At 43.8% G+C, this 14,789-nt stretch overlaps 1 protein-coding gene across 1 annotated transcript; it reads right to left on the bottom strand.

Moving 5' to 3' along the window:
• Positions 1–3,873: 3,873 nt before the first annotated feature.
• TP53I3 (tumor protein p53 inducible protein 3) lies at positions 3,874–13,407 on the bottom strand. The gene is made up of 7 exons (XM_075269179.1): positions 13,384–13,407; positions 11,823–11,965; positions 8,981–9,248; positions 8,686–8,898; positions 7,184–7,380; positions 5,432–5,610; positions 3,874–4,493 (listed from the first exon to the last, which is right to left on the bottom strand). Exons 1-7 carry the CDS (start codon positions 13,388–13,390, stop codon positions 4,481–4,483), a joined length of 1,020 nt encoding a protein of 339 aa, XP_075125280.1. The 5' UTR covers positions 13,391–13,407; the 3' UTR covers positions 3,874–4,480.
• Positions 13,408–14,789: the final 1,382 nt, after the last annotated feature.

The raw sequence follows: 14,789 nt of genomic DNA, 5'->3' as shown, positions 1-14,789 counted from the left end.
CCCCCATATGTCTCATGTAGGTAAATGTTAGTGTGTTGACAAAGATGTAGCAAGCTCCGCTTGTCAGTACAAATAGACACCCCTCAGGATAAATACAAAATACACCCACCGTCACACTAGAACCAGATTGTCTGACTGCCAGTGTGCAGCGGAGTGAAAAGAACCTAGGGGTTACCTGGAGCACAGCTCACAGTCACACTGGGGTTAAGATGATTTACCCTGAGGGGTGTCTATTTGTACTGACAAGGGGAGCTTGCTACATCTTTGTCAACACACTAATATTTACCTACATGAGACATATGGGGGTTGCTGAGGCTGCTTAGTGGGGACCGACTATCTCCGTTTTAGGAAGGGCTCCACATGCTACTTGGTATGCTCTATCACCAAATATGCTCAGTGGGTTAATGGCTCACCCTACCAATTTTTGGACCACTTTGCTTCTTGGTTTCCCCACTTTTTATCCAGTGACATTCCTACCCTCATCATGGGTGACTTTAACATCCCTATTGACACCCCTCACTCCCCAGCTGCCTCACAGTTTCTCTCATTAACCACTTTTTTTGGTCTTTCACAATGTTCGTCTTCCACCACACATGTCGATGGCAATACGATTGATCTTGTCTTCCATTGACTCCTCACAGTTTCTAAACTTACTAACTCTTCTCTGCCGCTTTCTGATCATAATCTTCTGTCTTTCACCATCAGTGCCCTCTCCCCTTCACAAGATACGCCTACCCATCACACATATAGGAACTTGCGTACTATCGACACCCAGCACCTCTCAGATACTCTACAGTCCTCTCTGTCCCCCATCTCTTCAATCTCCTGTCCCAATCTGGCCACCAATCACTATAATGAAACCCTTAAAAATGCATTGGATGAGGTGGCTCCCCCCTCCACTCGTAAAGCCCCACATAGGAGGCAGCAACCCTGACACACGCCACAGACACAATTTCTTCAGCGGTGCTCTAAGTGTGCTGAACGTCTCTGGAGAAAATCACGCTCACCTGCAGATTTCCTCCACTTCAAATTTATGCTTAAAACATATAGTTCTGCCCTTTACCTCGCCAAACAAGACTATTTCACCGCCCTCATCTCTTCTCTCTCCAGCAACCCTAAAAGACTTTTTGAAATTTTTCACTCTTTACTCACACCCAAGGTGCAGACGCCATTCACAGACCTTAGTGCTGATGACCTGGCCACTTATTTCCACGATAAAATTGATAAGATCCAATTACTGCCCAAGCCCCAGGTGGCATTGATCCCCTCACCAACCGCACTTCAGACTGTCCATTCTCATATTTTGAACCTGTTACAGAAGAGGAAGTCTCCCAACTACTTTCTTCATCTCGCCTTACATTCTGCAGTAGTGACCCCTTCCCCTTGCACCTTCTCCAATCTCTGTCCCCTGCTGTCACCACTTACCTTACTAAAATATTTTAACCTCTTTCTCTCTTCTGGAATCTTCCCATCCTCCTTCAAGCATGCTGTTATAACCCCGCTATTGAAAAAACCCTCCCTGGACCCATCCTGTGCTGCTAACTATGGACCCGTCTCTAACCTCCCCTTCATCTCTAAACTCTTGGAACACCTGGTCTATTCTCGTTTAATCCACTATCACTCTGCTAACTCTCTGCTCGACCCCTTACAATCTGGTTTCCGCGCTCTGCACTCTACTGAAACGGCTCTCACAAAAGTCTCCAATGATCTCCTAATGGCTAAATCCAATGGTGACTTCTCTCTTTTTATTCTTCTGGACCTCTCTGCAGATTTTGACACTGTTGACCATCAACTCCTCCTCACTATGCTTCGCTCAGTCGGCCTCAATGACACTGCGCTCTCCTGGTTCTCCTCTTATCTCTCAGACCGCACTTTCAGTGTATCATTTTCTTCCCCTCTTTCCCTTGCTGTTGGGGTTCCTCAGGGCTCAGTCCTAGGCCCCCTGCTCTTTTCTCTCTACACAGCCCCCATTGGACAAACCATCACCAGATTCAGGTACCATCTTTATGCTGATGACACCCAATTATACACATCTTCCCAGGACATCACCCCTGCACTCATACAGAACACCAGCGACTGTCTCTCTGCTGTCTCTAATATCATGTCCTCGCTCTATCTGAAACTAAATCTCTCCAAGACTGAACTACTACTGTTTCCACCATCTAATAGATCTGTCCCTGATATATCCATTGCAGTCTCAGGCCTTACTATAACTCCTAGGCAGCAGGCCCGCTGCCTCAGGGTTGTGTTTGACGCAGACCTTTCCTTCACCCCTCATATTGAATCACTTGCACGTTCATGTCACCTCCACCTCAAAAACATCTCCAGAATACACCCTTTCCTTACCAGAGATACGCTAAAGACACTTATTGTCTCTCTGATTCATTCTCGCCTTGACTACTGTAACTCCTTACTAATCGGTCTTCCCCTCACTAAACTCTCCCCTCTACAATCTATTCTGAATGCAGCGGCCAGGCTCATCTATCAGTGTAGACGCTACAGCGATGCCTCTGGTCTGTGCCAGTCGCTACATTGGCTGCCTATTCATTATAGAATAAAATATAAAGTTATCACCCTCATCCACAAGGCTCTCCATAATACCGCACCTCCATACATTTCCTCCCTCATCTCTGTCTACCGCCCAACCCGTGCTCTCCGCTCACTCAATGACCTAACACTTACATCCTCTATTATCAGAACCTCCCACGCTTGTATACAAGACTTCTCCCGAGCTGCACCACTTCTCTGGAATGCTCTACCCCGGACAATCAGATTCACTCCCAATTTCTACAGCTTCAAACACAAACTAAAGACGCATCTTATCAGACAGGCCTATCACAATGTCTAACGTAAACCCTTCCGTACTATAATTAGAATCCCCCAAATCTAACCCTCCTCTGTCCCCGCTCCCACATTTCCCCACATGATATGATGTCATTTCAGGCTAACTTTATAGGTCCAAGCTCCATCCACATGTTACAGGACACGACTTGTGACAGCTCAAAGTTTTATGTTTGTGTAATGACAGTCACCTCTATTACAAAAGTGTCTGACCTCTGTATAAGCAATACCGCCCCTGCTATCTCTTGTGTCACCCCCTTTACCTCATAGATTGTAAGCTCTTGTGAGCAGGGCCCTCAGTCCCATTGTGTGAAATGACTTTCTTTGTAATGTATCTTTGTCTGTATTTGAACCCTACAAATTGTACAGCGCTGCGGAATATGTTGGCGCTATATAAATAAAATGTATTATTATATTATTACCCCTATATGAGATATTAGTTTATCTTCAGCCCTAACGTTGTTTGTGTCTAGATTGTTTGCATAGTAGACACTTAGTATTGGGGTCTGATGTAGGTTTATGGGGCATTCCCTTACAAGTGCGCTGAGGGATGGAGGTGTCTTATTTGTAATCCTAATCAGTTACTTTTGTACACACACTCTAATCTTATATTTCGGGCAGGATGTTTTAGCCTTTTGGGCATATCAATAAAAGTTACATTTTAGTAATTCCATCGCTCTGATATCAACAACTGTCAGCCAATCTGTGAAGTATTCATATAATCCATCCTATTGATAGTTCATCAGTATGAAAATTCAATTTGGAACCAGAAAACCCATTGGATACTTCCCAGATCACTACTTAAACCCAAGAGATTTTAGACAAGAGAACGTTTGTGTTTAAATCCAGTCTCATGAAATGTCACCCAAACACATTATAGTAAAAGACATAGAGAGTTATTATGTGGATAGTTTATTACGGTATATGAAAAGTATCATATAACATCATCAAATAATTGGTCCCTTAGTGATAAGAATGAGATAAAGCAGATTTATACAAATATTGGAAAAAAATATTCATTACACGTCTCCATTTCTTTAGGACCTTAATAATAGAAATCGTCATAAAAATCCAATTCTACAGCGTTTGTCTTCATGGCAGGTGATGTGCCTCTCCATGACGGATCAGATGACAATATATTCTATATATACCTCTCTCTATATATAAACCTTTTGTGGAAATGAAGGAGTCCCTGCACACTATAGGTATGTCCAGTGACTGAAGAGGCTCCTTTAGTGTTTCCAGGGGCACATCACCCTACATCTATACACTTGTGATATACTGCAGAGTATGGCTCAGTACCATTCTTGGCAGTTTCATAGACATTTCCAGGCAGAACATGAACAGGCTTACACAAATTCTACAGTTGAGGGGCAGAGCATGACAACATCCTGCTGTCATGCTCCTCCCCCTCAGGCCCTGCACTAGGCATAACACAGTATCTATTTGCTCGGAATGTTTCCTTAAGTATACTCCCATCATCACATGGCTTTACCCTTATGGCAGTGCTGATAAAATGATTGAATACTCTATTTTTATGCATTTAGTTGTATCCCATGATGCATCGCTTCCATCTTCAGACTTATAGCTCCCCAGTCTGGGCTTAGCTGGTCACTCCTGTCCTTTTGTCAACTAGGGGTTAAAGTTTAGGTCTGTAGAGGGTGAAAAATATTTTAAAAAAATTGAGCGACCCCCGTTACCAGTTTCATAACTTGTAGTTGTACAGTATGCAGAAATGATATAGATCAGGCTCATATGTATAGTATAGGAATGTAGCAGTAGATGGTGTAGAGGTCGCAGTCACACCAGGGCCCTGGGGGGCGCGGGAGGTTTAGGTTACATATACGGTACAATATTGGAATGTAAGGAAATTTCAGAAATTGCAAGCGCAGGTGCAGTAGAATTTGTTACGGCAGTTTTGAAAAGATTTCAATAGATCATTTGTCATTTGTGTATCTCCCTCCGGGGGCTCCTGACTCTATAGGACCACTGCTGCCCAAATAGATCAATAGGAGCCATATATAGCATTTTTTGCCCTTGTGGGGGAACCAGAGTTTAGAAAGCATTCATCCAAACAGAACAGCCCCTTTAAAGAGACTCTCTCCTCTGTCCTGATGTCCGTGTCAGTACATACTTAAATTCCTTCAAAAATTACAATGCTGTTATAGTCTGAGAATTTGGAATTGTGTTCCTCTATTGTTTCTCCTGGAAATGTATGGATAAATTCATGGACTGTTGACAGGTATTGCCCATTGACAGGAACACTCAGTTGTCTATTTATTCATACATACATTTCCTGGAGGAATTACAGAGGAACATCACAATGCAGAGTTCTAATAAGGGTGCTCTAGAATTGCTAGTTTATGGCAGATTACAAGTATTTAGTAAAATGACATTTTTTCCATCTTCAGGTTATATTACATTGGAGGTGACCAGTGTGGTCCTCTGGCTGATGTTCCTGTCAATGGCCTAGTGTCAAATAGCCAATATACGCATTTTTATTCTATAGGCAAATATGATCTACGCATGGGTTTAGTAAAATACAATTGACCCATAGTTATAAAGCCATCATTTGCTCCTCCGGGCTTACACTGGCACTTGCAGGACAATTTTGCCGGTGTTCTTGTTGTCTTCCATGCGCTGGTGGGCATCAGCAATCTTCTGCAGGGGGTACACACTGTCCACTATGGGCCGCAGATGAATGGGACCTCCGGGGGTAAAGTGAGGCAGAGCCTGTTCTGTAAAGGCCTTCACCAGCTCAGCTTTATACTGTGACATAGAAAGAGGAAAGAATTATCACATATATCAGACGCTCAGGTATTAAAACAGTAAAATCCCTTTAGGCCGGGGCCCCACGTGTGAAAAACTCTGATGCGTTTCGGCCGCGGTTTTTCCCGCACTGCTTATTCATTCCGCCCCATTACATAGGGCCTTAGCCTAAGAGAGAGGGAATATCACCCCTGTCTGCAGGTGTCCTGGATTCATTGGGACTGCCCTGTTCATGTCCTCATCCCTAAAGGTCCAGTGAGTTGAATACCCACTGAGGCTTAAAGGGATGGTCCCAATGGTCAACCCGCCACTGTCCTCTGTCCTATGGATAGAGGATAACTCTCATTTGTGGTATAATCCGTTAAAAACCAATTATAACTGTGTATCCCCAGTTTTAGAGGAGACATGATCACTACCACCAGCAGGTGGCAACATAACTCAGCGATACAAAAAAAAATGGGAGGAGGCTGGAGGATTGGGAAGACACTGGGGATTGAATTTAAAGGGGGTATTCCCACGTCGCATACTCACCAGTCTTCGCTGCTGTAAAATCTTCTTTCTTCCTGGTTTCTTGTGTCATTGGTGGGCAGGGTTACATATGCAAAGTCAGTGGCGAGATGACGTCGCTTCTATGCCGCTGGCCCTGCGTGCGCGCTCCCGATGCAGCTAGGCATCGGACATACAGCGCTTTGAATGGTGAGACCAGTCCCCCAGCGTTCACATACTTCCCAAATATAAATCTCAGATGTTATATATATAAAGTATAACAGTCCGCGGGGGTCTCATCTTCCCGTTAGTTGCTGACCGCTGTATGGGGGGGGGTGTATATATATATATATATATATATATATATATATATATATTGCTAGATCACACGTGGTGCAGACACAGGAATAGCTACAGACACAGGCTCGCTCCCGGCACTTAGCCCCTCCTCCCTCCCCCCTGAGAGCAGCAGATACATCATTTGACTTTTCAGCAGATAAGTCAAGGGCTGTGTCAACAATGAATTGAATAAAGTGATATAATGGACAAACAAAGCAGTTTTGCTGAAGCAGTGTATTTAGGAAAAGTCTTACATCCACATTAACAAGCAGTATAGATAGGAGCCTTGTGATGGGACAACCCCTTTAAAAGCCAAGTGACTGGCACGAAACGTATCATGTGGTTGTACGTTATACATGGGGCACTGTATATGGGGGACGTGACTACACTGTACATAGGGGCAGGTGCCTGAATTATTATAATCGAGGCATGGGTCGGCACAGTATTTAGGAGTCATGTGACTTACATTTTATATGGGAGACATGACCTTACACTGTATATGAGGACATGTGGATGGTACGTTATATGGCAGGCATGTGGCTACATCTAGGGGCATGTGGTTGGTACTTTATATGGGAAACATATTCCATCTCTATATAAGGGACAAGTGACATACTGATAAGGTATGTAGATTGTGAGCCCAATATGGGACAGAGACTGACAATGTCTGTAACACGCTGCGGAATATGATGGGGATATATAAGTAAGCTACCATAAATAATAAGACCAAAATTTTCCGCTCACTCACCTTACTAGAGCGGGATCTCAGGAGACTACCGATTAGGCTTCCTCTTTTCCACAGCAGCTTGGACAGCAAGTCTCCATTAATATGACCGGAGCCCATTAGCCCATAGACCACCCAGCGGCCATCAGTGTTAAGACTTTCCAGGTTCTTCTCCCAGTGAGTGGCGCCCACACAATCTAAAATAACATCTGCACCGACATCTGATGAAACATAAGTGTTTGTATCTTAATTTCATCCTGGACAACCACTTTGAATGGCAAAATTCTGTCTACCTGCAGCTGCCACTAGGGGGAGCTGACTGTGTACTGATTATAACAGTATGCAGTAAGTATAAAATGTGTCTATAATATTGATATTACTCACAATACAACTCATATATTATCAATTACTTAAATAATTAGATTAATTATTATTTTATATTATTTACAATATTGGACACAGTTGGGGTATCTACTACATTCCCAAAATGTCCCTGGGCAGCTTCAGCACAGACCCCCTCCCATGTGTCTACCTAGGGCTCCCTCCTGTGCCAGATCACTAAGCCTTGCTCAAACACAGATCTGTGCAACATATTTACTAACGTATGAATGAAAAACCGCCACTCCCTGCGCTTATCACAGTACACTATGGCTGCAGCCTGACTCACAAGGTTTGTCCACCCCGATGGCATCCAAAACAAACAACTAGGCAAAAACGATAATAATGTAAAACTAATGACTTGGTAGACACAAGAAATTCTCAGAAGGAACAGCAATTACGGAGAGAATAATGTGTGAACGCAACACGCTGCACGTACTACTACAGAGGGGAATAAATCTTTATTAAGTTTTGTTGTTTTTTTTTTAAGGTGTGTATACTATTGCAACCAAAGTATCTATAGTAAGAAATGGAGCAACTTTGCCTTCATTAAAGGGATCCTATCTTTTAAATCATTTTTTTCTGGTTGACATGTAGGAATAGCCTTAAGTATTGTAAGCGGCCATTTTCTTGTAGCCGGCGTTCATGCGCAGTCGGCTTTGCCCTAGAAGTTTGAAGCCACTGCCAGAAGAAAACGCCTGAAGACCCCGTTCCTGAAGAAGATGGAGGCGGCGCTGGAGAGTTCTCTCGCAGCATTGGGGACGCCCCAGTGCTGTTTGAGTGCTGGGGACCGCCCCCAGTGCTGTGAGAGAACTCATTTGCATATTGGTGAAAACCGGGATTTCAAGCGAACGGCGGCCCAGAGAAGACATCTAAAGGTAGGAGACGAATAGCCTTTCTTAAGGCTATTCCTGCGTGTCAACCAGTAAAAAAAAATGTGTTTAAATGATAGGATCCCTTTAACAATCTCAGCTCCTATGCAAACCTATGTGTCTCCATGCTAACAGACTACAAACCAACCATCTGTAGTTCTATCTGAAAACCCCTTTATTTTCAGATCAATGGGCTGCTAATATATGAGACATTTATGGGGTTATGGTACCCCAAAATCTACGGAGAACATAACACACATATAACAATGAGCTTACTGTTGGTAGCCGCGAGACATTTTTTCCCGAAATCCTCCTCTTTGTAATTAAAACCAGCTGCTGCTCCAAGTTTCTTGGCAAATTCTATTTTGTCCGATGACCCTGCTGTTACTAGGGGGACTGCCCCGGCCAAGCGGCACAGCTGGATGGCGGCCGTACCAACACCACTGGCCCCCGCGTGTATCAGCACCGTCTCCCCTTTTTGAACTTTAGCTGTAGAAGATCAGGAAACAGCAATCAGAAATCTGACAAATCTGAATCATTCAACAGACTTGGGTCAGTCAAAAAAACTTACCCACAAAGTGCAGGAGCTGGAAGGCAGTGAGCCAGGCCTCAGGAATGGCAGCAGCATCAGTGTCACTCATACCATGGGGGATGGGGATGAGCTGGCATGCAGGCACCGCTACATATTGAGCATTACCCCCTCCAGCAAGAAGTGCCATCACCTGATCTCCAACCTTCCACGGGCCAACAGCACCCGGACCAAGGGCTACCACAATACCGGCAGCTTCCAGACCTAAAATGTGGCTGGCACCAGGGGGTGGGGCGTACATTCCTCTTCTCTGTAAAACCAATAAAATATAATGAATCACTTGTGGTGAAAGAATAGACAAAGAATAACTGATGTACCATACTATCATATTCATGGGAGGATCTTTAAATTCTACTGTTATGTTTATGGAAGAAGCTCTAAGTTCTTCATGGGAGGAGCTCTAAGTTCTTCATGGGAGGAGCTCTAAGTTCTTCATGGGAGGAGCTCTAAGTTCTAGTGCTAGGTTTGTGGAAGAAGCTCTAAGTTCTTCATGGGAGGAGCTCTAAGTTCTAGTGCTAGGTTTGTGGAAGAAGCTCTAAGTTCTTCATGGAAGGCGCTCTAAGTTCTTCATGGGAGGAGCTCTAAGTTCTAGTGCTAGGTTTGTGGAAGAAGCTCTAAGTTCTTCATGGTAGGAGCTCTAAGTTCTAGTGCTAGGTTTGTGGAAGAAGCTCTAAGTTCTTCATGGAAGGCGCTCTAAGTTCTTCATGGGAGGAGCTCTAAGTTCTAGTGCTAGGTTTATGGAAGGAGCTCTAAGTTCTTCATGGGAGGCACCCTAAATTTTACTGTTTTGTTCATGGGAGGAGCTCTAAGTTCTAGTGCTAAGTTTGTGGAAGAAGCTCTAAGTTCTTCATGGGAGGAGCTCTAAGTTCTTCATGGGAGGAGCTCTAAGTTCTACTGCTATGTTTATGGAAGAAGCTCTTAGCTCTTCATGGGATGAGCTCTAAATTTTACTGTTTTGTTCATGGGAGGATCTCTAAGTTCTATTGCTATGTTTATGGAAGAGAACAATTTATGCACCGAGCAGATCGATGGAGTGATTGGTACAGTCTGTAATGCGAGTCTCTGATTAGGGGGACTACCCCAATGGTTTGTCGGGTTAGATAACAGCAGCAGTTGTCTCATGAACCCCAGGCGGGGAAGAAAAATTAACCAACAGTGTGACCAACTAGGAGTCCCTCAGTTGCAAAAGATTTGCTCAAATGAACACTGTATTCAATCGAATGCTACGGTATTCGAAATATTTGTACTCGATCGAATACTACTAGCTATTCGCAGTAAATATCTGATTCAGAGCCAGCGTTGATTGACCGAATGCTATACAGTGTATAGGATTCGGCAAATCAACGCTGGTTCTGCAGCAGGCTTGTCCTTGCTAGTCGGGAGAGCTGGCAGCTTGCTGTTACGAGGGAGCTTACTTTTTATCAGCGCGACTGCAAGCGCTGTGAAGTTAAAGCGCACAGACCCCATAGACTATATTGGGGTCCGTGCGCTTTAACTGCACAGCGCTCCTCCTAAACACTCTCCTCCTGCTGCTCGTGGACTTGGTGACTCTCCTTTAGTCGAATAGTGGTTTCCCCTGAAACGAGCATTTTTTCCCATAGACTATAATGGGATTTGATATTCGATCGAGTAGTCCAATATTGAGGCTCTACTCGAAACGAATATCGAATCTCAAATATTTCACTGTTCGCTCATCTCTAGGTTTATACCATGCTTCCAGCCTGCCAGTACTCAGGGAAGAATTCCTATCCGATAGAGGGAAAAGGCTTCAAGAGTTCTAAAAATAAATAAAAAAGTATTTGTCTGTCTGACAGCGCAGTGTTCATTTGGGCAAATCTTCTGTAACTGAGGGACGCCTAGCTGGTCACACTGTTGGTTAATGATTATGGAAGATGCTGTTAGCTCTTCATGGGAGGAGCTCTAAGTTCTACTGTTTTGTTTGTGGGAGGAGCTCTAAGTTCTAACATTATGATTAAGGGAAGAGCTCCAAGCTTTATTATTATTTTCATGGGGGAGTTCTAGGTTCTACTATTATGTTCATGGGAGGGTCTGTAAGTTTTACTATTATTTTTGTGGGAGGGGCCTTGTCCTATTATTATGTTAATGGGAGGAGCACTCTTTTTTTTTATTAAGTACATGGGAAGGGTTTTAGGTTCTATTTATTATGTTCATAATTGGAGGGTCTTTAAGTTCTACTATTATGTTCATGGGAGATGCTCTGATCTACTGTCATTTTTATAGGAGGAGCTCTAAGTTCTACCATAATGTTCATGGGAGGAGCTCTAAGTTCTACCATTATGTTCATGGGAGGAGCTCTAAGTTCTACCATTATGTTCATGGGAGGAGCTCTAAGTTCTACCATTATGTTCATGGGAGGAGCTCTAAATTCTACCATTATGTTCATGGGAGGAGCTCTAAGTTCTACCATTATGCTCATGGGAGGAGCTCTACGTTCTACCATTATGTTTATGGGAGGGGTTCTAGATTCTATTCTTATGTTTATAGAGGGGCTCTAAATTCTATCATGTACATGGCAGGGGCTTTAAGTTTACCACGTCATAATTTGCAACTGTTCGCTATTCCCCAGGTTGTCGTGAATTTTCAAAAGCAAAACATGTCAATCTTGATAACCCCCTCCCCTGAAAATGTTCTCATTCCACATCATATTAACATCTCTTTTTGCTGTCAGTGAATTGGGGCAATCCTGTACACCCAGATACTGAAATGCCACCTGATTGTGTCTCGCTGGTACATACAAGTCATGCAGGACAGGTTTGTCAATGTAAATTTTGGAACGTTTCTTGCATCTTAAATTACGACGCACCTGTAATAAATCTGCTCGATTCAGGGCACTTGCATGGACTTGCACCAGAACCTCCCCTTCTTTTGGCAGCGGTCGCGGAACTTTTTTAACATACAGATTCTCTGGCCCTCCAGGAGTGTCAAAGTACACCGCCTGCATTTTCCCTGCAAAGCATAATGTACAATAAATTACCATTCCCATAATTCTCAAACATTACAAGTCCTCCTTGAGAAAATCTAACTAGTCACAGGAGTTACATCTGTTACTGGGATAGCTGGGTGACACCCAATATGGCCGCCATTACACAGCTTAGACAGAAATCGGGAAAAGTTGTGTGAATTCCCCTGTTTAAGCTAAACCAAGAGACAGTTATTAGCCATTTTGCTGCTGAGACCCCCAGCGATGATCTGTAATCTATGAGGGAATTTGGTAACAAGTATTCAATTTCCCTGCAGCGCCCCCACAGGAGAAATTAGGTATTACACTGTACTGATTGAAGATAATAGGATAACCATGTAAAGAACAGGTCCTCCAAAGTGAGAGATGCTTTCAGTAGCCATTCTGGCTACAATATGAGGACAATCTGCTAATCCTAATACCTGTATCTGCTCGGATACACCAATTGGGACATGTGAGGTTGAAAGTGTGGAGGATCTCACTGCTGTGCAGAAGACATATCAACCATATCAGCTAGCTATCTCATGTGTTTGGGGGCAGATTTCCTTGGGCATGCTTGATTCAACAAACCCAATCCTTTTATTGTCAGGAAGATTAGCCATCACCAAACACAGCGCCACACATTGTATATTGGCTGCACTTGATATACAGCTCAGCCCCATTCGCTTGAATGGGACTGAGCTGCAAGCAAGTCAAGAAGGTGACAACACATGGCCTGTAAAGAGGAGGTGGCGCTGTCCATTTCATACAGCTAATCGGCGGGGGTGCCGGGTGTCGGACCCTCACTAACATAAAGTAGATAATCTGACCTTAGGAAACCGCCATAAGTCATTGCATCAAGAACAGTCTAATATACTTTAGGTGTCAAATCTTCACCCACTTGCTGTCAGTGAATGAAAACAGGTTAGGTTAGTGTGTACAATCTCTTACAGCTGAGAATTTGCTGCAATTGTATCCATCATCTGTGAGTGCAATGCAGAATTGCTTTGTTACAATGTATCAGTCTGGGGTCCGGACACTTTTAGAGCATTGTCTAGACTGGATACAAGGTAGCAAAGCCCCTGCTGTGACAAGTATTAGGTCTGACCAGGCTCCCATTCCCACTGAACGTTTCCACTCACTGACAGCAAGCAGCGATCATGACAACAATGTCTTCGGACCTAATAAAGTGTATTAGAAAGATGTAGAGGGTTTCATTACACAACGATTAAGTCTCATTGACATCAAATAGGAAAATTCCTTTAATACTACAGAATATGACAAAATCTGCACAAAAGGACAGAGACATGACAGAGACGTGACAGAGACGTGACAGAGACGTGACAGAGACGTGACAGAGACGTGACAGAGACGTGACAGAGACGTGACAGAGACATGACAGCAGTCATACACAACTTGCACTCACCCTCCATGTTGCAGCCTGTACTGTACAGGGAGAGTCCAACCAAGTTCACTACTCTGAAGAATATTCCATTGTGCAATGGGGGGAGGCAAATCTTTATTTAAAGTATTTATTACTCAAATAGAAAGGGTATCACTTAAGAAAAATTTCTAGTTAGCCGGGATAAGTACAGTTGATATATAATGAACTTCTCAGAGCTCTGTATATGTTACTTCCCTTTCAGATTTTAATGGTTTCTCCCAGTTCTGTTGCTTCATCATGCTTATTCATGAGTTTACCGACTCGCCCCCTGGTGGAGAGTCCTGAGGAAGAGAAGCGCGTTGGATAAACCCTAAGGGCTAGTTCACATGGGGACATGGAGCAGGATTTTGACAGCGGAATCAATGTTATAATCGTCCTCCATATGCATTCACACTGAGTATACGCTCAGCTCATTCTGAACGTAAAACACGTACAGAATGAGCGCGTACAAAGCGCGCACGTATCACATTGAAAGCAATAGGGAAAAAAGCAGCCCATTCATGTCAATGGGGAGCGCATGTATGCCGACACCCATAGAAATGAATGGGATCTGCCTTGTACGCGCTCATTCTGTACGTGTTTTACGTTCAGAATGAGCTGAGCGTATACTCAGTGTGAATGCACCCTAAAGTCTATGCAGACTGCTAGCAGACAAAAAGAAGCGACATGACCTTTCTTCAGGCGTTTTCCGCCTGAAGAAAGCACTAGAAATGAATGGGAAGCGAAAAACGCGCTTTTTACAAAAAAATTGTGCAGTAAAAAACACGTCGTGTTTTTTGCAGCCCGTTCTCTTAAGGATGCGAAAACCGCCTGGAACCTTTTGGAAGCGATTTAAAAAAAAAAAAAAAAACGCTTCACAAAAGGCGGGGCAAGGTCCAAAAAACGCTTACTAATTAGGAAGCATTTTTTTCTGGTGCCAAAATAAGCCACACGTAATTTACGTGTGAACTAAGCCAGGTGTGTTAGTGAGATAAACCAGGATTGCAAGAATTATTGTACTGAAGTCAGATATACTAATCCTAGTACTATGCTTAATTATTCCTGTTTTATGATATCACTGTGTGTATTATCCCTGTACTGTGACATCACCATACCTCCCAACCTTCCCGGTTTCCGTGGGACATTCACGATTTCAGTGACGTGTCCCGCGGTCCCGGTTGGAGGGAGGTGTGTCCCCATTTCAACTCAGATCTGCGTCCAGAGGACGCAGATCTGAATTGAACACATACGCAGTTGAAGCAAGGAGCTGTCACAGTTCAGCTCCTTGCTTCGCCGCTGCACGCCACCTACTGGCTGTGTAGACGCGATGTGATGACATCACATCGCGTCTACAACTGTGCGCGAGAGAGAGAGAGCAGCGGGAGAGAGCGGCAAGGGAACGAGGAGAA

The sequence above is a fragment of the Leptodactylus fuscus genome, chromosome 3 (assembly GCF_031893055.1).
Source record: "Leptodactylus fuscus isolate aLepFus1 chromosome 3, aLepFus1.hap2, whole genome shotgun sequence".
NCBI classification, from domain to species: Eukaryota; Metazoa; Chordata; class Amphibia; order Anura; family Leptodactylidae; genus Leptodactylus; species Leptodactylus fuscus.
Note: the sequence above shows the minus strand (reverse complement) of the source record. Positions and strands in the feature narration are given on the sequence as shown.